Genomic DNA, 25611 nt, shown 5'->3' on the forward strand with positions numbered 1-25611 from the left:
TTCTCTTGTGCCCCTTTTTATTTTCCTTATAAACCTGCTCCTGCAGTTCTGGCTCCATTTCTCCCACCACATGTTCATTGATGGGCGCACCATGTCCCAGATCCCAGCTTATAGAGCAAGGGACCTCCTCGCCAGTTTCATCCTGGCTCTTGCAAAAATGTCATAAATAAGACCAGGAGGCAACAATTGGATGGGGAGGCACCCATGGAATGCAAGTGCCTGTTCCAGGCATTGGTGCTCTCCTGCTTCTGAGCAGAGCACCGTGTTACGGTGTCTATTGGCTTGGTGGATATCTTTGCCAGTCAATAGGTACTGAATAGTGTACTGTGCTCACACCCTGTCTCCCCAGGTTATGTTTTACATTTGAACACAAGAGCTTTCCCTGTGCACCTTATTTCATTTATGAGTTACAGGCATAATATTACTTTGAATATTAATTTTAGATTGGCTATTTTCTCTTTGCCCCTCCTAGCAGGAACCAAGTTCTATGCATAAACTGGTGCCATCACCAGATGGCTCTAGATTGAATCAATGTAAAATTGCCTCATTGTATGTAGGGCATCCTTCTATTCTGGGAATAGAAGGATGCCCACTGGGGGGTCTCATCCTCAGATGGCAGAAAAGCTTCCTGCCAGATGGTGTCTGGATGGGAGATGAGGACAAGGAAGTGCATGGTGTGCAGCATGAACGAGTAGATCTTGCTCCTCAACGCAGTGCAGAAACATGCCAGGATGAAGTTTGACAACCTTGATAGATTGTCAGATTGGGGAGGCTGAGGGGGTTTGTGGGGCACAAAACTGATAAGCAGATTTGGATGCATGGGGCTCTGAGTTGCGTGGGGACATCCAGTCTGCAGAACCCCCTTGTTGGAAGGAGCATTGGTCAGGTGTTATGGTATTTTTGACTCCTGGAGCAGATGAAGGGTGACATGAAGGGTTGCATGGGGTCACCCACTCTATCATAGTCCAGAAGATCCCCAGCCTTTGTCATCCAAGCCAGCATTAGCAGATGGCGAATCATGGGGGATTTGAGCATACTCGCACTTAGGCATGTTTTGAAGAGCAGAGACTCAGAAATTCCGCATTCACAAGCACCTGGGCTTCTCTAGTCACAGAGATCATGTTCCATGCTTTAATCAGATCTTGGCAGAAGACTAACAGCCTCGAAAGGTTATTGTAAAAAAATTGCCAGTCATATTGTAGGTTGCACAACTGGCAAAGTTAGTAACAGGTCACTGTGCGCCACTGGTAGGTGGGTCTGCATAACTGGCAAAGTTAGTAACAGGTCACTGTGCGCCACTGGTAGGTGGGTCTGCATAATTGGCAAAGTTAGTAACAGGTCACTGTGCGCCACTGGTAGGTGGGTCTGCATAAAGGAGTCTCTGCAGGGTCTGGAGGCAGAAAGCTTGGACCTGGCTTTGGATACATACCAGGCCACACCCACCCTCTCTCAGAGGGAGGCTCAGAACACCTGCAAAGACCCAGTGCTTCCTGGCCCAGAAGAAATCTATCAACCTCCTTTGTGTACAGGCCAAGAACTAAGGGGTCTGACTCAGGGCGTTAGGCCGGTGCCAGAGAATGCTTGCCACTAGCTGGTTGATCACCTAGACCCTTCCCCTGAGGGGTAGCAACTTGAGCAGATCTGTCCATGACCTCAGGAATGCGTCTACTTTGTCTTCCAGCTAGCACCAATTGACAAAGGTCGTGGCCTCTGCAGTTGATAGGACTCCTAGGAGGAATAGCCTAGTGGTTAGAGCAGTGGATTATGAACCAGGAGACCAAGGTTCAAGTCCTGCTGTCGCTCTTTGTGACTTTGGGCAAGTCACTTTACCCTCCATTGCCTCAGGTACAAAAACTTAGATTGTAAGCCCTCTGGAGATAGAGAAATACCTACAGTACCTGAATGTAAACCGGTGTGATACCTCGATTGAGATTGAATGTTGGTATATAAAGAAAAAAAAAATGTCTCCCTGCTCCAAGCTAGATGATGGAAAACACTGGGGAACATTTGGCCCAGTTGATCTTTACTGAAGATGCAGTGGAGTACACTGGATGGCATGCCTACACGCTCTCTAGATCAACCAGGTCTCAGGCCATGAGGAGTACGTTGTTGGCATATGCCAAAAGGGTCACCTGCATCTCGAGTTCCTGCAGCACTAGCCCATTAAACCTTTTGTATAGGAGGTGCAGGAAAGGCTCAATGGCCAGTGCATACAGTTGACTCAACAAGGGATACCCTTGACACACTCCTCGCCTGAATGCCAGAGGCGCCATCAGGAACCAATTCATGAGGCATCCTGCAGAACTATACAGGAGTTGGAGAAGACCCAAAAATTGTGGGCCGAAACCAAATGCCTGCAGGGTTTCCATGAGGTATCATGATCCACTCTGTCAAATGCCTTCTCCTGGTCTAGAGCGAGAAGAGTGATTGGCAGACCAGTCCTGCAAGTGATTTCAGACCAAAAAGATGTTGTCAAATATGGTCTAGCCCGGGGTCATGTAGGACTGGTCGGGGTGAATCACGTCATCTAGCACAGTCTTAAGCCTAAGGCTAAAGAAATGAAAATATACGAAAATAAATGTTTTTAAATCTCTGCTGCAGGAGCACGATCTATACACAGCCTCTCTCTAGAGGGCAAAACCAGGACTGAATCAGCCTATTTGTGTTGACCTGGGTGAGTTGGCAACTCTAATATGAAGCAAGCAGAGGAGAGGCCTGTACAATTATCTGCTGGAGTGGGAGGTGTTTGTACAATATCAAAATCTTTGCAAGTGATGCACAGTGCCATGTGGAAGACCTGGATTTGATTCCTGGGTCAGGTGTTCTTCAGAGGCAGCAGTCACAGTCCCTGGGGGAGAAAGTTCCAGTCATCTTGCAACGGTGGCATCTTATGGCCAGATTTAGAAATCATGATTGCCATTCCTGAGAACATTCCAGGTTTCACATGGAGATGCCGGGGATGGAATGATTTCCCTATGAGCAAAGGCTAAAGAGGTTAGGAGTCTTCAGCATGGAGAAGAGATGGCTGAGGGGGAGATATGATAGAGGTCTATTATAATAATGAGTAGAGTGGCATGGGTAAACATGAATAGGTTGTTTACTCTTTCAAAAAGTTCAAAAACTAGAGGACATACAATGAAGTTATTAGCAACAAATAGGAAAAAATATTTTTTACTCAACACATAATTAAGTTCTGGAATTCGTTGCCAGATGTTGTGGTGAAAGCTGTTAGTGTAGCTGGGTTTAGAAAAGGTTTGGACAAGTTCCTGGAGGAAAAGTCCATAAACCATTATTAAGGTGGACTTGGGTATATCCATTGCTTTTCCCTGGGGTAAGCAGCATGGAATCTTTTTACTTTTTGGGATCCTGCCAGGTACTTGTGACTTGGATTGGCTACTGTTGGAAACTGCATATTGAGCTTGATGGACCTTTGGTCTGACCCAGTATGGCAAATCTTATGTTCTTATCCATTACTTGTCTCTAGAGGAACATGGGAAGAAGAAAGTATTAATCCATGTGAACTGCAGGGAGAGAGGAGGTGTTAGCCCACATGGACTTAAAGGAGGAGACATCATTGGCCCCAGTGGGCTAGAAGGAGAGAGCATCATCAACCCGCACAGGCTGAATGTAGAAAAAGGAAGTGGGATTGGACTATGCAGGCTGGAAGAGATAGCAGCGGCAGTGGCGGCTGAACAGATATGTTTGAGGTTGGTGGGGTCAGAACTGGAGGCATAAAGGTTGAGTGTATAAGGTTCAGGGATGGGGATAACGAGAGTGACAGAACATATGTGCATTTGCATGTGTGTGAGAAAAGGGTGTGCATACCTGTGGCCTAGCCTTGCTTGGGCCGTGGCCCATCCATACTGGGCTCAGGTCCACCCAATCAGGGCTACCTGATAGCGGAAGAGGCTCTGCAGCAAGGCTGCCATGAGTCCCATCCCATGGTGGCCAAAGAGGCCTGAGCAGGGCCATTGCGGACCCCATCCTGTGGCAGCTGAAGAATGACAAGGCTTGTAGCAAGGCTGCCTCGGATCCCATGATTGATTGGATCTGATGTTTCTGTGTTCTTTCTTTTCTTTTTACATGATATTCTTCTTGTGTATATATAAATTGCAATAAATATTAAATGAATTAATACTGATTAATAAGAATTTTTAATGTTGGCAAGTGCTTGAAATAATTGAGTTAAATATTTTAAAGTGTCACTCATGATGCTTGACGGCTGTTGCAGACTACTTAAAATCCATTCGGGCCGATACAGTAAAAACCGCGGGAAAGCCGGCGCTCCGAGGCGAGCACCCGCTCTCCCGACGCGCGCCCAGGCCACTCTCCTGGATGCGCGATCGAGTATTTAAATGAGGGCCTGTGGTAAAAGGAGGCGCTAGGGACAATAGCGCGTCCCTAGCGCCTCCTTTTTGACAGAAGCGGCGGCTGTCAGCGGGTTTGACAGCCAACGCTCAATTTTACCGGTGTTGGTTCTCGAACCCGCTGACAGCCACAGGTTCGGAAAATGGACGCCGGCTAAATTGAGCATCCGTCTTCCAACCCGTGGGCTGTGGGCAGATTTAAATTTTTTTTTTTTAATTTAAATTTTTTTTTTTTTTAATTTTGGGGCCTCCGACTTAATATCGCTATGATATTAAGTTGGAGGGTGTACAGAAAAGCAGTTTTTTTCTGCTTTTCTGTACACTTTCCCCTGTGCCGGCCGAAATTAACCTCTGCCTTTGGGCAGGCATTAATTTCTGAAAGTAAAATGTGCGGCTGTATAAGGGGTAAAAATAGTGCGTCGAAAACGTGCGGCCAAACCAGGGCTAAAGGTGCGCTCGGCCAAGTGCACCATACTGTATCGGCCTGATTGTTAGGTGCACTCTAAGGCATTATTTATTGACAAGTATAACTAGTAGGACTCATTGGGAATATTCTCTGTATTTCTATTACAAGATGTTAGCTTGTTAATCATGTTAAAAATCAATAAATAATAAATAAAAAAAAATAACTAGTAGAACTCAGACCTGTATGCATACTGCCCATTCATGTTAAATCTTGGGCATCCCCCCCCCCCCCCAAAAAAAATCAGTTCTAGCTACACCACTCGTACACACCCTCCATCCCCTGCAAATCTATGCCATCTCATGGTGACCAAAACTCAAACATTCCCCAAGATAATGATTGCAGGGCTCCAGAAGGCCCCTGATCCGGGACTGTTGCTGTAGATGACTGGGCTAGGTGAGTTGGGAAGGGATGTAAAAGAGGGGCGCAAAATCCCCAGCTAGTTACGAATGAAGGTTTATGGTATCAAATCCCAACCTCCATTTCAAATAAGACAGAAACCCAAAGGAGCTGGAGGAAAATACCCGACAAAAAGAAAAAATATGCAAGTCGGTAAGACCTTTTAAAATGTCTATCTTTGCAAGCAAAAGCAATCTTTTCACACTAGGGTCTTCATATGTGTATAGTTTAGATCTGACCTTGCATGTGAAGAATATACTGGTAAAAAAAAAAAATCTTATGAATTGCTTTGTTGTCCTCTCTGTGAATAATAAGGAAGAAAGCCCAAAGCAGCCATTCCTACTCAATGAGCTTTGTTAGACTGTTAGCCTAAGGATTTAGCATGATAGACATAGGCATGGAACACACAGTGCCAAACCTGGGTTCTTAACCTACCTTTGCTTCAAAGAAGGCGGAACCAAATGTTGGCCAGCGGTGAATGATTTTCAGTAAGGCCACCTTGGCTTCATCCACCGTCTTTGCTGAGTGTTTGTTGTAAGCTATGATGATATTCTGTATGGAGGGACACAGGCATTAGTATGAAGGTGGCCCATCCCTTCTACTTCCAGTGAAGAGTAGAGGCAATGGCTGTTTCCCTGTATACATTTGGTAATCAGCAGCTTTGGCTTCTGTGGTTACCAGACTCCCAGGGTCAACTGAACTCACACCTGTTGTCCCGATATCTCTCCATTGAACAGGCATTGATCGCAATATGAACTCAACATTCGCTAACACTGTTTATCCTTGGCATCAGTCATGGGAGCAGAGCTGTCTTTAGGTAAGTGTGAAAGATCTGAAAATACCAGGTCCTGCTCAAGTATGAAAATGGCCCTGCATGGCAGGCACCCACACCAAGTGAATCAACACTGAGAAATACTTCCACTGGCCTAGGCCATAATGTTGCTTCATTGGCTAGTGACATCACGATGAAGTCATTTTAATGAACCCCCCCCCCCCCCCAGAAAGTAATCATCAATTTAATTCGGTGGCTGTTGAGATCACAATGACAGCAACAGCCACAGTAGAAATACCCTCTCTGACTTTAGCCTACACAATATCATTGTGATCTTAACAGTCAATGCATTGTCATTAAGAAATACTCAATAAACCTCTCCCTTTGTGGTGATTCATTCTCTTTTGGTATTGAAGTATTTTTGAGTATTGGTGCAGTGGTTGTTGGAATCCCACTAGTGATGGCTGGTGCAAAGGAACAATCACACTTTCGAAAAAAAATATATTATTACTGCTATGGTGCTGGCATATGCACGGCGTATGTGCTGAACAGTCCACATCTCTCTCATGTTTTCTCATGATGATGCAATCTGAGGAAGCACTCTTTGAGTGCCTCTCTGGAGTCAAACTGTGCTGTGCAAAGTAGCAAACCAATAGCAACACAATATTGTTAGTTTTGGCCATGATCCCTTTGGTGTAAGTGACTTAGTCACGTGCAACATTCACATAGTAGCACAGTGCAATGGAAGCAACAGAGGGACAGGAGATGCGTCACTACAACTGACCTGGGCCAGTCAGTTAAGGGTGAGGAAGATGTTGGGGAGACTGCCTGGAAGAGGAGATTCAAGGCTAAATCGACTCACAGCACTGGGCTCGAGGGGAAGCCAAGATCTACCTGGCAGGAGAGGTAAAAGGTGAAATGCTGCGGCATATAGTCTAAAGCCCAGCCTGCACAGGAAGACAGGCTGCACAGGAAGACAGCCTGCACAGGAAGACAGGCTGCACAGGAAGACAGGCTGCAACAGAGAGGCTAAAAGATGCAGTGAAAACCAGAGAACTGGCGAGCCACTGAAAGTGAGCCATAGAGTAGAGGGGAGGGAAAGCAAGACGTAATAGGAGGAGAGGCTGGGGCATATGGAAGAAACCAGCCTGAGAATGAATAATGGAGGTGAGAATAGGAGGAAAGGGTGACTAAAGCTGAAGTGAATAAGGAAGAAGAGAGGAGTGGGGTGCAGGGATGGCCAGGGGATAATGGAGGAGACAGTGTTGCACCACTTATTTTTCATCCATCAGCCACCACTGGATTACACTAACTGTGTTCCTGGTGCAGCAAGGATAATCGTCCTCTTTGCTGGTTCAGTAGTAATTAGCAGTATGGAGCTCCTGGTAATTAGCTTTTGTCTCATTCTATGAGTATTGAGTTATTTCAGAAGAGTTAAGAGCAGGTGGTTAGGTTCCCCACAGTAATCATGGAGGGTGCAGTGGGGGAGGGGAATCCCTCTCAGAAATCATTTGGGGTGGGGAAGGGGGGAACAAGCATTAGCCTCCTTTCCATCCAGAGATCAGATGATGCAGGGTCCTTGCCCAAGTCTTACCCTCTCTCCTTGCTGTCCAGATGTGCGTCTCCCCTTACCTCGAGGCTTACAACCCTTTCTTCCCATTCCCATCAGCACTGCAGCAATAACTTCCTCTAAACAAACGAGGGACCTCTGCACTGGCACATGCACGTTCCTAGCAGGCCCCGCCGTGCTCCACCCCCTGCTAGCATCAGGCAACCCATGCTAGGGGTGGAGCGCCATGGGGCCTGCTGGAAGTTGTGCATGTGCTATTCCAAAGGCCCTAATTTGGTTAGAGAGTATTCTTGTTGTCATGGGGAGGAGACCTGGAAGAAGAAAGGTTTGCAGGTCTGGATGGTGGTAGTGTTGGCAATGCTCCGGCGCCTGTCAAAATGTGGCACCAGAGGTAGTTGCTTAAATCCGGGCCTGGTTAAGAGTACTGAAATCAATGGAATATTACCTTTTTCCAGTCCTCAGAAGACATCAGTCGCATCATGTTTTGTGGAACCAGATCCTTCAGGTTCTTGACGATGACTGCAAACTGCGTCTTGTCATTGTTAAAATTGACCCTGTAAATCAATCCTGCCATCTGCACAGCTTCTTCCACAGAGCACTTGTGATACCCGCGCAGGTATTTGGGCAACTCCTGGAAGAGAGAAATGCTTTTGTGTCATACAGTCCAGTTCATTATGAGGCCCAGAAAGTGGTGCAGTTTATGCAGCAAGGGAAGCCCAGTGTGATGAAGTCTGATATATCATGGGACCTGGGGACTGATAACAGTTAGGGCCTGTATAGCAGTGGTTTTCAAACTCGGGAATGCTACCCTGCAACCATTCTGGTTGCACAACTGTCCTTTTATGTTGGAAGCAAATATGTACATTAGCATTCTGCTGCCAACTCATGGTCCCACACAGTTCTCAGGCACTTTGAGCCACACGGTATCCATTCTCCTGTGCTACTCTCATGCTGATTGTTGAGAAGCTTAGAAATGCCGGCAGCACATGGCTTAAAGTGACCAAGAGCTGTGCAGAGTTGTGATTTGGTAGCATAACCAGGGCCAGAGAAGCATCCAGACAGTGAAAGAATGAGCAATTAGAGAGAGAGGATTTTGTGTGTGAGAAAGTGCCTAGTGATGGTAAGGAGTAAGAGACAGAGGGTTGGAGGTTTATCTGGGAGACAATAAGTAATTGGCTGTGGGTGAGAGAGTGAGCTACTGTGTTGAGGTGCGAGCAAGAGAGAGTGGGGAGAATGAGCAATGGAGAGCAGAGAGACAGAGAGCACTAGGAACAAGAGAAAGAGAAGAAGGAAGAGACAAAACAACAGATCTGATATGTGGGCAGCATTTATTTATTTAAAAATATTTGTTACCCTCCCCTCTTGTTAGTTCGTGGTGGGGTACAATAAAACATACATAATAAAACAAAATAACATAAAACAATAGACACAATGAAATCTGCATAGGATGTTATATATTAAGGCAGATATAATCAATCTTGCAGCATCATTTTCTTCTTCTGATCCAAAAAAAAAAAAAAAAAAGTAGTAGTAGTAGTATAAAAAAGTATAAGTAGTAGTAGTAGTAGTAGTAGTAGTAGCAGCAGCAGCAATTGGAAGGAGATAGAACAGACCCACCTATTACAGTAAACATGTGAAACAACCTGATTTTTTTTCACCACATTTATTTTAAACTGTGTTCTAAAATGGTTTACAAATGATATTAATGTCTAATTTTAGTTATTACTTGATATGAAATGGTTATAGTTAGCAATTTTATGAAAACTCAAGTCAGAATATATTATTGTTTGAGTCATAAGGATTAACTGTTTTTCTTCCACTGGGTCCCAAGAAAAAAAAGATTTGAAAATCACTATAGCATAGGGCTCTAAACATTTTACAGTGTGGTCTGAAAAATGATACAGTCTGCTTCAGTCTGGCCCAGAAGGTAATGCTGCTTTGTCCAATATAAAGCCTGGGGAATGAGCCAGTCTGCTCTATAGATACACAGGAATGCCTTGACCTATTTCTTATTTTGGAGGGTTGGATAATGATGGACTGTTGCCACCTTATCCACAATTGGTCTTACTACCTCTCTGCCCACCATATATGCTAAATATTGCACCTCCTCTTCAGCCAGGCAACACTTCTTAGGATTAGTCGTGAGACCTGCCACCTATAATGACACTAATACAGCCTCCAAAGAGGACAAATGATCATCCCAAATTTCGGTATGGATCACAACATCATCTATGTAGGCTGCTACAAATCGCTGGTGGGATCTCCCCACAAAATATTCATCATCCTTTGAAAACTGGCAGCAGCATTATGTAAGCCAAATGGCATCCTTTTAAACTGGTTCAGGCCCCATGGGCTAGCAAAGACCGTCTTTTTCTGGGAACTGGGATCTACTAGAATCTGTCAATTCCCCTTCGTTAGATCTAAGGTGGAAATGTATCAGGCTTTCCTCAGCCATTCCACCAGTTCATCTATCTGGGGCATTGGATAAGCGTGAAATTGTGATATTGAGTTCACTTGTCTAAAATAGAAGGTTAAGAAGATAATGTAGCCTGGAACAATTTAAGTGATATACTAATCCCAAAGAGTGATAAAGCCTTGTTTAGTGAGTACCTATACCTTCTTTCTCTCTAGAGCAAAAAGGGTTACTAACCTGGTGATAGTGAAAGATGGAGTCAGCCCTCGGGTCCTTCCCAGGAAAGACATTCATCCATAGCTTCCTCATGAAAAACAGTTGGTAACTAAAGGATACTAATGGGTACAGGGATACAGAAAATGGTAACTGGTGAATGGGATTCTGTAATAATGTGACTATAGAGATACTCTATAAAATATATGAGATACCCCATGAGATAAACTGATCCCTGATACAATAAGTCATTTGTGCAAATCGTTCATGCAGGCCAACAGCCCAGTATCACAAGCACCTGCTTCCCCCAACCCACAGTGATTCAGAATGGTAGACAAATGCAGAGACTATCTTTTACTACTGGAGAACAAGGTTCTCACCGTCCTTCACTGGTTTATGTTGCTTGGTCCAATCATTCAGTTGCCTCAAAGAGTCAAAGAAATAATCATCATTATTCTGGCTGAGTACCTAGAAGACAGAAAATAAAATGAAGAGGTAAAAGGGGATCCCAGCAAAGCTGCCAACTGACTCCAGTCTACAGTTTGATGCAATACTGCTTTCTTAAATCCAATCTCAAAGCATTCTTGAGAAACAGGTTAGGGCTTGTCTGCTTGGAAAAGATACAACTGAGAGGGGATATAGAGGTAAAACGCAGACATTTTCTGTGATTTTTGTGAATCAGGATATGTGTGTAGACAACCTTGCAGTTTAGGATAGTTAGCCAGTCATTGATCTCCAACTGAGGGAGGACTGTTCCTAAAGAGTTCATCCTGAACTTTTCTTTCTTTAGGTGTTTGGTGAGTTTTCCGAGGTACAAGATAGGTTGGAGAACCCCTTTTTTCTTTGGAATGAGAAAACATTTAGAGTAGATTTCTATGTTCTTTTGCAGTAATGGGACTGTTTCTTCTGCATCTGCAGCAAGGAGGGCTGACAGTTCTTGTGGAGATGGAGCTATTCTGCATTTATGCAGCTATTTTTGGTGTAATGTTTGGGGGGGGTTTGAAATTCAAACAGTAACGGTTAAATAATCTTTAATACTCAAGAGTTTGTGGTTATTGATGACCATAGTGGGCTGAAATGTTGTTGAAGCCTTCCCCCCACTGGAGAAAATTGCTGAAGAGTGTTGGTACTGAAGGTGCTTTGTTTGCATGCTCATGTGTTGTCAGCATGCCCGGAACCTATTTTGGCTCCTGTATGTTTCAATGCCAAAAAGCGCATTTTTTCTCCATTAAAAAAGGGGGATTGGTACCTGTACTGTTTTACTCTGGCGTGATCAGGTAAAGTTAAAGGGGGTTGAGTGCTCTACTAGAACACTAATTTTGGGGACAGCTCCCCTCAGGAGTCTATTCACCATGGGGCAATCTCTGGGTGGGGCTACTCGGAATTCAAACACTCTCGGGGCAGACACAGAGTGCAGTGGCAAGGGCAGGTGCAGTATGACTTGTAGAAGAAATGAGGGCGGGGCTTAAGCGTTTGCTCAGTCATATGGAACTTTAGAGAGCCAACGAGCAGAGTGGCAGCAGAGGTGGCCTGCATGGAGCAGCCATGGTTATAACCCCTAACAACAATGAGCGCAGCTTGGCCAGATGTTTCAGACAAGAGCCTCACTAGTTTTGGTGGCTGTTTGGATTATTGCAGGATGGAAGGGTGCCTGGGCATTGGATTACATTTGTAAGACCCAGAGAGGAAGATGAGAATGCCCAGAATGGCTTTACCAGCAGAGGAGGCGGGGGCCAGCACTGTAGTTGAATCTAAACGCGCTTGAGACAGAATACAGAGTCAGTGGTAAGAACAGGGTTGAGAAGTTGGGTAAAAGACAAGGGGAGAGAGGACACCTGGTGTTGCTTAGCCTTTATGTAAGGGAATTTGTATGTTCCTCTATCCAAAGTGACAGAGACCAGAGAGGAGCACACTTGGGCAGGTGGTTGGGCCAGTAGGTCCTTTCCCTCTGTCATCCATTATGTTAGCCTTCTGAAAACTCTCCCGGCAAAGTCATTTCTTAGATTTATTGCTGGAGAGCTTTCTCAGCAATTCCCTTCCATCTTGCCCGAACTCCGTTACAAAGCCCGGTATTGCCTGGCCACGTTTCACTCCCATTATTGGAGAATACAATTGAGTCCTTCTCTCCCTATCTTTCCGCACACCCGAGTGCTGGCTGCAGTCCTGGCTGCTGGGTGAACAGAGGTCCTTACTGCACTATTCTTACTTTCCCACCATTTGCAAACTATCAGATACATCCTCCAAGGACCTGTCGCAGAATTCCCCCCGAGTGCCGGCAGCTGCTGAGCCGGGACTCAAAAGTGGTGCCTGAGGCAGCTTTATGGTGAGTTCTCCCCACCCCAAAAAATAAAAGATAAACCTGTAAACTGGTGATAGACCCAGTTACAAGCTTCCATGCTGCTTTCACAGCTCCCCTTCATCCAGCCATACTTGTCTTTCCACTCCCAGTAGCTGCACAGCGTTTACAGCCAGACATGGGCTCCATGTGTTGCATGTGAGGTGGCAGTAAACGCCGCCTACAAAGGGGATGCGCGCTGCGGGATGGAGAGCAGTTAGTTTACAGCAGATCTGTGCCTATAGGCAGCCTGTGCGACGTCTCCATCCTGATGCACAGAAATATGCTGCCCTTCCCCTTGTGGGCCATAGGAGCTGAATGTGATAGCGAGGAGAGCCAGCCTATGTGGGCCAGCAGAGGAAGTGGCGCGCTGCAGAGAAAAGACGTCTGGCACGGGCCGAAGAAAAAAGGAGACGTGCACAGGGAAAAGTCCATTCCTGCACTGCTTGCTGCCAAAGAAGAGCAAGGCGGGGGAGGTGAGCAAGGGGGTAAGGTAGGAACGGCTAACTTTTAGACGTAAGGGAATGAATTAGGTGGTTTATTTTGATGGGAGTTCAGGTATTACATGTTTGTATTGTGGACTGGTTAGACGATATGTAAAGGAGAAAGATTGTGAGACGGTGAACAGCAGAGAAATAAGCAGCAATGTCTATTATCTATTTATGTGCCAGTAAGAAAAACTTGTGGTTAATGTATATTAGTATGTGCCATCCTTTTATTTTGCAGACTTCCAGACTCCTAGCTGATATGTCTGTGCTTTTGGAAATGATTTGTATTTCTATTTAGGGTATTTGCAGGATTTGGTAGTAAGAACTTTGTGGAACATATGCATATTGGATGGAAATAGAATGACTTTTTAATTAAGTGCAAAGTTGTTTGTTTTAAGTTTCTCGTTTAGAAGGCGAGTTAGGAGTTTACAGGCATAGGAAAACAAAAAAGATTTTAGATTTGTAAAAGGAAGTAGCTCTTATCACAGGGGACAGTGCCTCCTAGGGGTGGACCAACAGAGAAAGGAAAGTAGCTTTATGACTGTTTTTTTCTGAATTAAGGTATATCAGTAGTTTGACTTTTAAGGAACCTGTAATGTTATGTTTTAATTTTCATTTTAATCATTATATTAACTGTTATATATTAGATTTCTTTCCAGGGTACCAAAGCACAAAGCGCATCTGTCTCTGTTCTATGGGAGATGAAGAATGCAGTATATTCCAGTTTGATTCCTTTTTCATTTTTAATAGATCTATTCTATTTTTACTCCTGAGTTTTTGTTTTCTTTTGTGGATCGATCCAATTCTTTTATATTTTAAAATACGTTTTTCTTTTTGAGCTCAAAAGTTTGTCATGTTGTCTGTTCTATGTTACATGTGTACAAGGAGGAATGAATGAATGCATGCATTATGTAGTCAGTTCTGTGACATATATGTTTTAATATACAGTCTGAGTATTTATGTTTGTGGTCTGGACCATTGCATGATGTTTTGAAATAATGTGGGGATTATTTGGCAAATTAAATATAGGGAGTACGTGACATAAAAGTATTTTCTTACTACTTAATCGGATTTGTTGCACTTTTATTTAGGTTTGACTTCATACACATGCATCTAATCTAAGGAGCTAAGAGATTTTGCCTTGACATCATCACTGAATCCTACTAAAAGAACTATATACGCACTGAATGCAGAAATTATTCTTGGTCACAGATGTTCTTACCTATTATATGGACTGCAAGGCTTACAATTTATACCTGCTTTTTGTTTTTTTCTATGTTTTGTGGGAATGACTTTATGCAGAATTTAGGTTCTTTCATTTTCTGTCAGCACTTAGGTTTTCAAGTTAATGATACTATCTGAAGTGATGCTGTTTTTATTAGTTTGTATGTTCCAAGTTAAGCAGTATGTTCCAGTCTTAGATTTTATAATACTTATATGCTGAATCAGTTAAATGTATATGTACTAGGTTTTTCTATCTTTATCTATGGAAGCTGCTTTGATCACATAGAGGGTGATGTGTTTCATTGTGATTCAAATATGATAATTCAGGGTTCAAGAGGGAGATCTCTTTATATTTCTCTTCCACACCAGCCTAAGTTATAAGCTATTCCTATTCTTTTGTTTTGCAGCTTGCACTTGGGGTAATCACTTTGCTGATCTTTATATTTCAATATTCTAATGTCTTTGCTGAACCCTTCTTTGAATATCTTTTTCCTATGACACTATTTACTAGATTTTACCTAATGACTGTTTCACTCTCTTTCACAAAGATTTCTTACTAGTGTAGTCTGTGATACTTATTATGAGATTGTTCTCTTTGAAACAAAAACATACCTTACACATGAGGAGCTCTGCTATAGGGATCTGCAACATTCTATTACTATATCTTTCGGCATATTAATTGCTCATTGTTCTTTTCTTTTTATCTTGGCCCTTTCACTATAAACTCTATCTGTGACTTATAAGCTAGTGGGTTTCTATTTAGGATTCCAAAGGGGAAGATATAATTTTCCTTATTTCTGTCTTTTATTTATATGACATTCCTTCCTTCCCTGTGTAAAATCTTACACTGATGGTTTATCAATTCTGCAAAATAGTTCACATAGGGGTAGATTTTAAAAGAAGCGCGATCAGCCTACTTTTGCTTGCGCATCAGACTCAAGCAAAAGTACGCTGGATTTTAGTAGATACGCGCGGAGCCGCGCGTATCCACTAAAATCCTGGATCGGCGCGCGCAAGGCTATCGATTTTGTATAGCCTGCGCGCGCCGAGCCGCGCTGCCTCCCCCCGTTCCCTCCAAGGCCGCTCCGAAATCGGAGCGGCCTCGGAGGGAACTTTCCTTTGCCCTCCCCTCACCTTACCCTCCCTTCCCCTACCTAACCCACCCACCCGGCCCTGTCTACACCCCCCCTTACCTTTGTCGGGGGATTTACGCCTCCCGGAGGGAGACGTAAATCCCCGCGCGCCAGCGGGCCTGCTGCGCGCCGGGCCGCGACCTGGGGGCGGGTACGGAGGGCGCGGCCACGCCCCCGGGCCGTAGCCACGCTCCCGTACCCGCCCCCAAAACGCTGCCGACACGCCCCCGGAACGCCGCGACGACCGGGCCCGCCCCCGACACGCCCCCCTCCGAGAACCCCGGGACTTACGCGAGTCCCGGGGCTCTGCGCGCGCCGGGAGGCCTATGTAAAATAGGCTTCCCGGCGCGCAGGGCCCTGCTCGCGTAAATCCGCCCGGTTTTGGGCGGATTTACGCGAGCAGGGCTCTGAAAATCCGCCCCATAATATGTTAAAGACTTTCTCACAGAGTTAGCTTTCATTTATTGTTATGATTATCCCCAATATATTTAGACTTACCATCATATAAGAAGGGTATGAGCCCCATTTCCCCTAGAAGTATCTGAAGACGAAGCAGTATTACTAGCCATCATCTACCTTAAAAATTAATACTTGCCATACACAGCTGTATTAACTCTTGGACAGATGACTGCCACAAGTGAATTAGGACTGGCCAAATAGTGAGAGCTTTCACTGCTACGGGTTGTTGTCATAATACTGGATAGCATTATAAATACCCTACAGAATTAGTATGATGTTTCAGACTTTTGCTATGCCTTTGCCTATCATGCATATGCCTTTGTATTTGATCTTCCATCACTACAGCATATGACTAGAATATGTCTTATGCTTTGCAACACTTTTACATCATGTATGCATAACACAGTATGAGTTCTTCTATTGATTCTTGTTTCTTCTATTCTATTGGTTCCTTTACTTTTCTGGTAAGGTGCATTGATTATATCCCTGCTTGTCATTTTAATGAATATTATCCTGGGTAGTTGTTCATAATGAGAGTACTCCTTGAAAAGATTTGCCCAAGATAGCTAGTATTATATGAGAAACATAGTACTTTCATACTAGTCTCTCTGTGTACTTATCTTTATATGTTATACCACTATTATGTACTTACTTGATTCTGACAGATAACATATGTGATTATGTTATTATGAAGTAGGGCCTTTTTATAATGCAGGTATCTGTATAGCTCCATTATAGAGCTAATAGCTACCTAGTGAAAATTAGTTTTGATGTTATTGTTTGATTAACTAGTGAATGCTTGTGGGAGTATCATTCATATTAATTAGGAATCTAGAGGGACATACACCTATGCACTACATCTGATAAATACCAAGGTTAGTGGTTAGGACACATTTTAAGTTCCTTTGTCATGGCTTAGCATCGAAGACTGGTTGATGTGACACCTGTCCATTAAAGGTGTCCCATAGAGGGAAATGAAGAATAGGCCGAGCAGACAACCAAGAATACCCAGACACCTCTGCTGTAAGGTGAATGAACTTTGAGTGCTTTTCTGAAGCATGACTTGCAGAAAATCTCTGAGACAGATTTGCTGGCAACAACAGGAACAAAGGCCTATTTAATGGCACCATTTACTTCACAATACAGAAACTGGGTCCGAATGCAAGCTTTTGTCTTGCAGATGCATGGTTTCAATGAACAGAAACCAATTTGAAAAGGAGATCCTGTGAGGTGACAGTTTTTAATTAAACCCTGGTGCCAAGAAATGGAATCCAAGCCTAGCTCTTATTCAAGACCCAGACTGCGATTTGTTTACACAAACAAAGAAGAACAAAAGAAGAAAAGAAGAATACAGTGCATCAAAGTCAAAGTGATACAGGAACTTTTATCATGGGAGGAGGAACAGGGTTAGAAGAATTCTTAGTTGAGGGAGGTCCTCACAAGCATTTCCTATACAGGATAGATTGTCATGACAACAGTATCATGTGTTTGTGGGCGGTTACACCTTTCTGGAAGTTTCGGCAATACTGTATGTTTTAATTATAAAAGAAGGCGCTCTTCCTGTGTTGGATGAGATGCTACTTATTACAGACAGAGGGCATATTGCATCTCACAAGAACACTTGTCTTTGCCTCTTCTTTAAAAAGCCAAATAAACTAAATTTTAAAACCTCTTGCTGAATCGCAGTGTTCTTGTGCCCTAAGCTTTAAGTCCAGAAAAAATTAGACAGAAGGGCAAAAGAGAAAAGGGAGGGGAGGGAAGAGAAGTGGAAAGGGAGAAGAGGAGAGGAGTGAGAGGAGGAGAAAGGAAAGGAGGAGAGGATTTTAAGAAAAACCGGCAATGTGGTCACCAGCAAGACTTGGTGGCTGCGCATTGCGACCATTAAAAAATTAGTTGTGAGAACCCTCTTTATTAATCAGTGTGAATTACACAGGGATTGGATGGGAAAGCTTTAAAAAAAAAATGTTTAAAAAAACGGAAAATTCCAATTTCAGATGGATTTGGGTTTAGTTTATAAAAGTTCATTCAAAAGCCCCATACTCTGCTGAAATAAATTTGTTGTTTTTTTCCCAGCAAAATTTAGGAGAAACTGAAGAGCAAATACAATTCAAGAATATCTGAATAGACCATCAAAAAAAAACAAACTGAGACAACATGCCTTGACCATATAATGCCCCCTACCCCCGTGGCTGGAGGAGCTCCACAGTGGTTTCACCACACAGGACTTAAGACAGTCCTGCAGTGCAGGCTGGCAGCAGGAGGAGGAAGTTGGGTGGGATACAAGGCCTTGCCCCTGCCTTCTCTTGCACACACACACAGGCCCCACAGGAACCTAGGCCCCAGATACTGACTACTGTCCTCACGGTCTCCTTGCAGCCCCGTGGCCCTGGACCAATCCCAGCACCTTCCCAACATAAAAGATGAGGTTGTAGGAGGGGAGGAGAAAAGCAGAGGGGGTTGAGATTTATTTATGGAGGGCTGAGGTGAGAGAGGGAGAGGAAAGGAGTGGAGATTCATAGAGGGGGAAGGGATGGTGAAGAAGGAGTGGAAGTCTGCATAGCAATGGATGGCGTGGGGAAGGAAGGCGGAAAGAGTAGATGCCTGTGTGGGTGGGGAAGAGAGCGGGAGGTGATAGAGGGAGTGGGGGGGGGGGGGGGAAGGAGGGTTTGGCCTGTTTTGAGGGAAAGCTGAGTTGGCAACCCTCACACTGGACTGATAGCAAGAGGAGAGGGTTGGGTTGGGCACACAGGGCTGGCGGCAAGAGTCAGGGCACAGGGAAATAAGGGGAGGAAGGAGAAAAATGGAGAGGTGGAAGGCAAGGGGGAGAAAGACAGAGAAAGGGCGTGTGAATTACATGGTAAATGTCAGCAGAAAATGATCAGATGGGCCCATTCAGTCTGCCCAGTTGCAGCTCATGAGCACACAAATTACCAAGCTCAACCTGACATTAGCATCCCTTCTCCTCCCCGATGTTGTGTACCATCATATCAGTTCCAGGAATGCTCAGAATCTGCCAAACTGCCGGCCTCCACCACTTTCTCTGGGGTAGGTAGGCCATTCTTTTCTTCTGCATTTTATTGCCACACCATGCCCGGCTCCAGCCTAAAAGTTGGCTCTGTGATACAGACGGCAAGGAGAAGACATATACTGTGACTGGATGTCATGACAGAGAGGATAGGAGCAGGCATATTACTTAGCTTTAGGGATTCCCAATGAGTGCTCTGCGTTTCCAGGACTACATCGGGGCACCATGGGGTGCAGGAGCCTGAAAGATACCTTGTCAGCAATCTTCACAAAGAGACTGAAGCCTTCCCAGGAGGTGAGCTGCAGCTTGTTGGCAATGTTTTGGCACAGATCCTTCACCTTTGTGTGCATGCCGACCTCGTACACCTAAAATGAAGTATACAGCACCTTCCATTCATTACTCCAATTTCCTTATCAAGGAGAAAAGACATGGTGAACTCTGAAGAATCATATGAAATGGCTCTGCTCTTGCCCAGGATTCTGCTATGACTATGCTTACAAAGTAGCATGTTATATCACAACCTTGCCACGATTACCAGAGCAGTGCACTCTCCTTTGGCATGGTACTTGCTTGAGTACCATTGTAGCACTAGTGTAGTGTTATTTCACACAATCCTGAACATGTAAATAAGGGAAGATAAATCAATGTGCAGGAAATGCATCCTGAACAAAGCCTTCCATTGCAGGTGCTCTCCAGCTCAGTCTGGGGTCCCTCTGGATAAGAGGGTGAGAGATAAGCAGACAGGATGCTGTTTTGTAGGGGACTACTCTGAAATCCCCATCTGCTCTCAGGATACAGAGGTGCTCAACAAATCCAAACACAGCGCACACATGTCTTTAAGAACTGCTAAAATAAACAAGATCAATTAAGATGAGTTTACTGCAGCAAAGACTTGTTCGAACGCCAGCTCAGCGTTATTTCAGACCCTGCTAATGTCTGGGCAGTCACAGCAAGGTGAATTTATAGGTGTGATAAGCTCAGTCCTGGCTTTTCTTCAGTTCTTACTGCAAAGTATCCAGGAAGTTCCTCCAATGTGAACAATTAGAAGATACAAAAACCAAGACTGGCTCCCTAGACTCAATGACCTGACCCAGGTAATCACCTTTGCCAGAGTAGCCATGGCCCTAACCTGCTCCAGTGCATGGAAAGGGGACGTGGGAAAAGTCTTCTTACTTACCACTGAGGGAGGAAAGGGAGAGCGAGAGAGACTTCTTACCTACATCTGAGGGAATAAGAAGCTTCTTACCTACGTCAGAGGGGGAAGGAGGTGCGGAGAGAGACTTCTTACATCTGAGGGAATAAGAAGCTTCTTACCTATGTCAGAGGGGGAAGGAGGTGAGGAGAGAGACTTCTTACCTACATCTGAGGGAATAAGAAGCTTCTTACCTATGTCAGAGGGGGAAGGAGGTGAGGAGAGAGACTTCTTACCTACATCTGAGGGAATAAGAAGCTTCTTACCTCTGTCAGAGGGGGAAGGAGGTGAGGAGAGAGACTTCTTACCTACATCTGAGGGAATAAGAAGCTTCTTACCTCTGTCAGAGGGGGAAGGAGGTGAGGAGAGAGACTTCTTACCTACATCTGAGGGAATAAGAAGCTTCTTACCTATGTCAGAGGGGGAAGGAGGTGGGGAGAGAGACTTCTTACCTACATCTGAGGGAATAAGAAGCTTCTTACCTATGTCAGAGGGGGAAGGAGGTGAGGAGAGAGACTTCTTGCCTGCTTCTAAAGGGAAAAGGGAAGTGTAGAGAGGCTTCTTTCCTACTTCTGAGGGGGAAAGAGGTTTTTCTTACCTGTTCTGTCTCATTGGGAAAGTACACTTTGTGTAGGATCTTTGTACTCATCTGCTGGATAGCATCCACCTCCACAGGATGAGGGGGCTGCTTCCGAGACCCACTCCTAGAAAACAGCAAACAAAGTGGAAGTTCAGATATTGTCACTTTACCCTCCATTGCCTTAGGTACAAAAACTTAGATTGTAAGCCCTCTGGGGATAGAGAAATACCTACAGTACCTGAATGTAAACCGGTGTGATATCTTGATTGAGATCGAATGCCGGTATATAAAAATAATAAATAAATAAACAAATAAATAAATAATAAATAAAAAACTAAGGGGCACTGGAAGAGTGGATATAATGGGAAATCTAAACATTTCTGAAAGTGTTATGTTTTTGCCACTTGTTAAGGATGTCTCACATCCTTTTTCTTTTTTAGCTTTTGGACTACATTATTCACTTTTATTATTGAAAATCTGAGTTTCAGGGCTACATTTTTTTACAACTGTGCTGCAGCAGCAAAGATATGCAAATAATAGACTCATGGTTACAACAGATCCTTGCTTTCCAGGCTAAACCAATACTATTGCTTCAATTTACATATCTTTGCAGTAGCACTTCTAAAGTACTGGCCTCTTGTGCTATAGAAGCACAAAGGTAGGCGATCTAAAAAAGCCGTTAGGAAATACAAAAAGAATAGATGCCTCGGTCTTTTTCAATTCCTTTATTGAAGTGGAGACGTATTAAAATAATACAGCCGGACTCTGGCCGAGTTTCGCCATTCTCACAACGGCTGCCTCAGGGGCTTACATATACATTCATGGACTCGAGATGGTTGAACAAGCTGTGCGCTTGTTTGTCAATTGTATTTGTGCATGTGTAATCCGCAAAAGTATAGGAAAATTAGGTCTTACCTTCGATAATTTTCGTTCCTGTAGTACCAATGATCAGTCCAGACTGCTGGGTTATAGGGATGTGAATCGTTTTCCATATCGTCTTAACGATAGAAATCGTGTGGCAGGGCAAGAAAATCGTCTTAGGCACGATTTTTTAGTTAAAAAATCGTTAAAAATTGTTTTTTCCGATTAGTGCGCACTAACTCGAGTTAGTGCGCACTAACGGGAGTTAGTGCGCACTAACTGGGAGTTAGTGCGCACTAACTGAAAATGATACAATTTGACACTTTTCAGGTCAGTTAAGGTCAGTTTAGGAATGAATATGTATTCCTATTGGCTGCCCTCTTATTTATTCATGTTACCAAGTTTCCTACTGACAGTATATGGGGGATGGGAAATGGAAACAGTTGGTAGCTTGACAAAACAAGTAATGTGATCAGTCAATGTGACTAGAACTTGTGCCCTAACCCTGATACCAGGGGTATTGTGATCTTCCTGCACACAGTGCCCTATCCCTATTAATACCAGGAGTGTTGCGATCTTCCTGCACACAGTGCCCTATCCCTAATACCAGGGGTGTTGTGATCTTCCTGCACACAGTGCCCTATTCCTGATACTGGGGGTGTTGTGATCTTCCTGCACACAGTGCCCTATTCCTGATACCGGGGGTGTTGTGATCTTCTTGCACACATCCCGATATCAGGGATAGGGCACTGCATGCAGGAAGATCACAACACTCCTGGTATTAATAGGGATAGGGCACTGCATGCAGGAAGATCACAACACTCCTGGTATTAATAGGGATAGGGCACTGCATGCAGGAAGATCACAACACCCCTGGTATCAGGGATAGGGCACTGTGTGCAGGAAGATCACAATACCCCGGAGGAGTGAGGGTCAGGCAGCTCCCCCCTGTCTGTGAAGCCAGCCTCTCACTAGTAATGCAGGGAGGGAGCTGTCTCAGACTTCACCATCCTCCCCCCCCCCCCCCCTTACCCACACACCATTCACTAGCTGGGACATGGGGGAAGTCAGGAGTGAGGGTCAGGCAGCTCCCCCCTGTCTGTGAAGCCAGCCTCTCACTAGTAATGCAGGGAGGGAGCTGTCTCAGACTTCACCATCCACCCCCCCCCCCCCCTCACCCACACACCATTCACTAGCTGGGACATGGGGGAAGTCAGGAGTGAGGGACAGGCAGCTCCCCCCTGTCTGTGAAGCCAGCCTCTCACTAGTAATGCAGGGAGGGAGCTGTCTCAGACTTCACCATCCTCCCCCCCCCCCTCACCCACACACCATTCACTAGCTGGGACATGGGGGAAGTCAGGAGTGAGGGTCAGGCAGCTCCCCCCTGTCTGTGAAGCCAGCCTCTCACTAGTAATGCAGGGAGGGAGCTGTCTCAGACTTCACCATCCTCCCCCCCCCCCTCACCCACACACCATTCACTAGCTGGGACATGGGGGAAGTCAGGAGTGAGGGTCAGGCAGCTCCCCCCTGTCTGCGAAGCCAGCCTCTCACTAGTAATGCAGGGAGGGAGCTGTCTCAGACTTCACCATCCTCCCCCCCCCTCACCCACACACCATTCACTAGCTGGGACATGGGGGAAGTCAGGAGTGAGGGTCAGGCAGCTCCCCCCTGTCTGTGAAGCCAGCCTCTCACTAGTAATGCAGGGAGGGAGCTGTCTCAGACTTCACCATCCTCCCCCCCCCCCCTCACCCACACACCATTCACTAGCTGGGACATGGGGGAAGTCAGGAGTGAGGGTCAGACAGCTCCCCCCTGTCTGTGAAGCCAGCCTCTCACTAGTAATGCAGGGAGGGAGCTGTCTCAGACTGGTATCAGGGTTAGGGCACTGTGTGCAGGAAGATCACAACACTCCTGGTATTAATAGGGATAGGGCACTGTAAGAGATGACTGTAGTAGATTGAATAAAGATCTGATGTTTCTGCTCTCCTCACACCAAACAAAAACAACACACAAGCAGAGAAGCCCTTCTTACAAAGCTGAGCTAGTGAGTTAAGTAGGAGGAAAAGTAAACATACTGGTGCCAGTGTGGCTACTTAAAAATACACTTACCAACAATCAATTACATATATTTGAACTGTGTACAGTTCCAGCCAGGACCACCTTTCTAAAATGCACAGTGATTGGCAAATTCAACATGCACTAGCATTTCAGGTGCCTGCTAACAAAAATAATAAACAAACAAGTTCTAGTCACGTGAGTGCTGATCATTACATTACTTTTTTTGTCAAGCTTCCAACTGTTTCCATTTCACATCCCCCCAACCATATTGGTAACATCAATAGATAAGAGCACAGCCAGCCAATAGGAATACATACATACATATTCATTCCTAAGTGACCTTTACTGACCTGGGAAGTGTGAACACTTTGTTTCATTTTCTGTTGGTGTTCGTTAGTTTCCAGTTCCATTTCCCATCCCCCCAACCATCACCTCAGTGGTAACCTTGGTAACATCAATAGATAAGAGGGCAGCCAGCCAATAGGAACACATATTCATTCCTAACTGACCTTCAGTGACCTGGAAAGTGTTTATTTGTATCATTTTCAGTTAGTGCGCACTAACGGGAGTTAGTGCGCACTAACTCGAGTTAGTGCGCACTAACACGATTTAACGATTTTTAACGATAAATCGTTAGAATTTCTATTGTATCGTGTTCTATAACGATTTAAGACGATATAAACATTATCGGACGATAATTTTAATCGTTGAAAAACGATTCACATCCCCACTGGGTTATGCCTCCCTTCCAGCAGATGGAGTCAGAGAGAAAACTGAAAAGCACCACCCATATATCCCGGGGTGCCACCTGTGATCCCTCAGTATTATTGATAACAAAGCAGAATGAAAAACCATTATGCACCCAAAAAAGGCTTGAGGAAGATAAAAACTTAGATACACTTTGCAAGCAGTGACTAGATCAAGTTAAAACTAAACCTGCTCCAGAAATGAAGCAACTTGTTCTTGCAAAACGTTAACCATATAGACTCTTGAAGATCAGAAAAAAACCGACCTGCATTGACCTGCAATATAACCTGTCAAGAAATAATGAACAGCTGATTGAACTCTCCGGTGCGCAGGTGGGCGTCTGGACTGATCCTTGGTACTACAGGAACGAAAATTATCGAAGGTAAGACCTAATTTTCCATTCCCTGTACGTACTAGGATCAGTCCAGACTGCTGGGATGTACCCAAGCTGCCCTAAATGGGGTGGGACCTGGAGAGTCCCGCACGAAGCACACTATCGCCAAAGGAATCCACCCTCGGATTCCTCACATCCAACCGGTAATGCTTAGCAAATGTGTGTAAGGACTTCCACGTGGCCGCCCGACAAATCTCTTGCGGCGAGACACTCTGGCTTTCCGCCCATGAAGCTGCCTGAGACCGAAGAGAATGCGCCTTAAGACCCTCCGGTACTGGGCGCCCGCAACATATGTAAGTAGAAGCAATAGCGTCCTTCAACCATCGGGCGATAGTAGTCTTAGAAGCCTGAACCCCTTTCTTCGGAATGCTCCACAGAACAAAGAGATGATCAGACAATCGAAACAGATTAGTAACCTCCAAATATCGCAAAAGAACCTGACGGACGTCCAACCTCCGGAGATCCTTGTCTTCCTCCGAAAAGGCTGGCAATTCGACGGATTGATTCGCATGAAAGGCCAAAACCACCTTAGACAAAAAAGAAGGTACTGTGCGAAGAGAGATACCCGAATCTGAAATACGTAGAAAAGGCTCGCGGCAGGCTAGGGCTTGAAGCTCGGAGACGCACCTAGCTGAACAAATGGCCACAAGAAACACCGCTTTAAGCGTCAAGTCTTTAAGAGTCGCTCGCTTTAACGTTTCGAAAGGTGAGCCACAAAGAGATCGGAGAACCAAGTTTAAACTCCAAGATGGACAAACCGCTTGAACCGGCGGTTCCAAGTGCTTAGCCCCCTTCAAGAACCGCATCACATCTGGATGAGCCGCTATGGAATGACCATCAATCTTACCACAGAGACTGCCCAGGGCCGAAACCTGAACCCGGAGCGAGCTGTAAGACAGGCTCTTTTGCAACCCGTCC

The 25611-nt window shown here is 44.9% G+C and overlaps 1 protein-coding gene across 3 annotated transcripts in view; it reads right to left on the reverse strand.

Annotated features, from left to right (window-relative positions):
- Positions 1-25611, reverse strand: part of MYO7B (myosin VIIB) — a 280227-nt gene that overhangs the window by 2656 nt on the left and 251960 nt on the right. For all 3 annotated transcript variants that reach the window (XM_029615689.1, XM_029615690.1, XM_029615691.1), the window contains 6 exons: positions 20652-20757; positions 19113-19226; positions 10578-10665; positions 10222-10319; positions 8017-8202; positions 5665-5781 (listed from right to left, as the gene is read on the reverse strand). In XM_029615689.1, coding sequence (XP_029471549.1) covers positions 5665-5781; positions 8017-8202; positions 10222-10319; positions 10578-10665; positions 19113-19226; positions 20652-20757 — 709 coding nt within the window. The remainder of the gene's footprint in view (positions 1-5664; positions 5782-8016; positions 8203-10221; positions 10320-10577; positions 10666-19112; positions 19227-20651; positions 20758-25611) is intronic.

This window comes from Rhinatrema bivittatum, chromosome 9, assembly GCF_901001135.1.
Source record: "Rhinatrema bivittatum chromosome 9, aRhiBiv1.1, whole genome shotgun sequence".
Lineage (NCBI taxonomy): Eukaryota > Metazoa > Chordata > Amphibia > Gymnophiona > Rhinatrematidae > Rhinatrema > Rhinatrema bivittatum.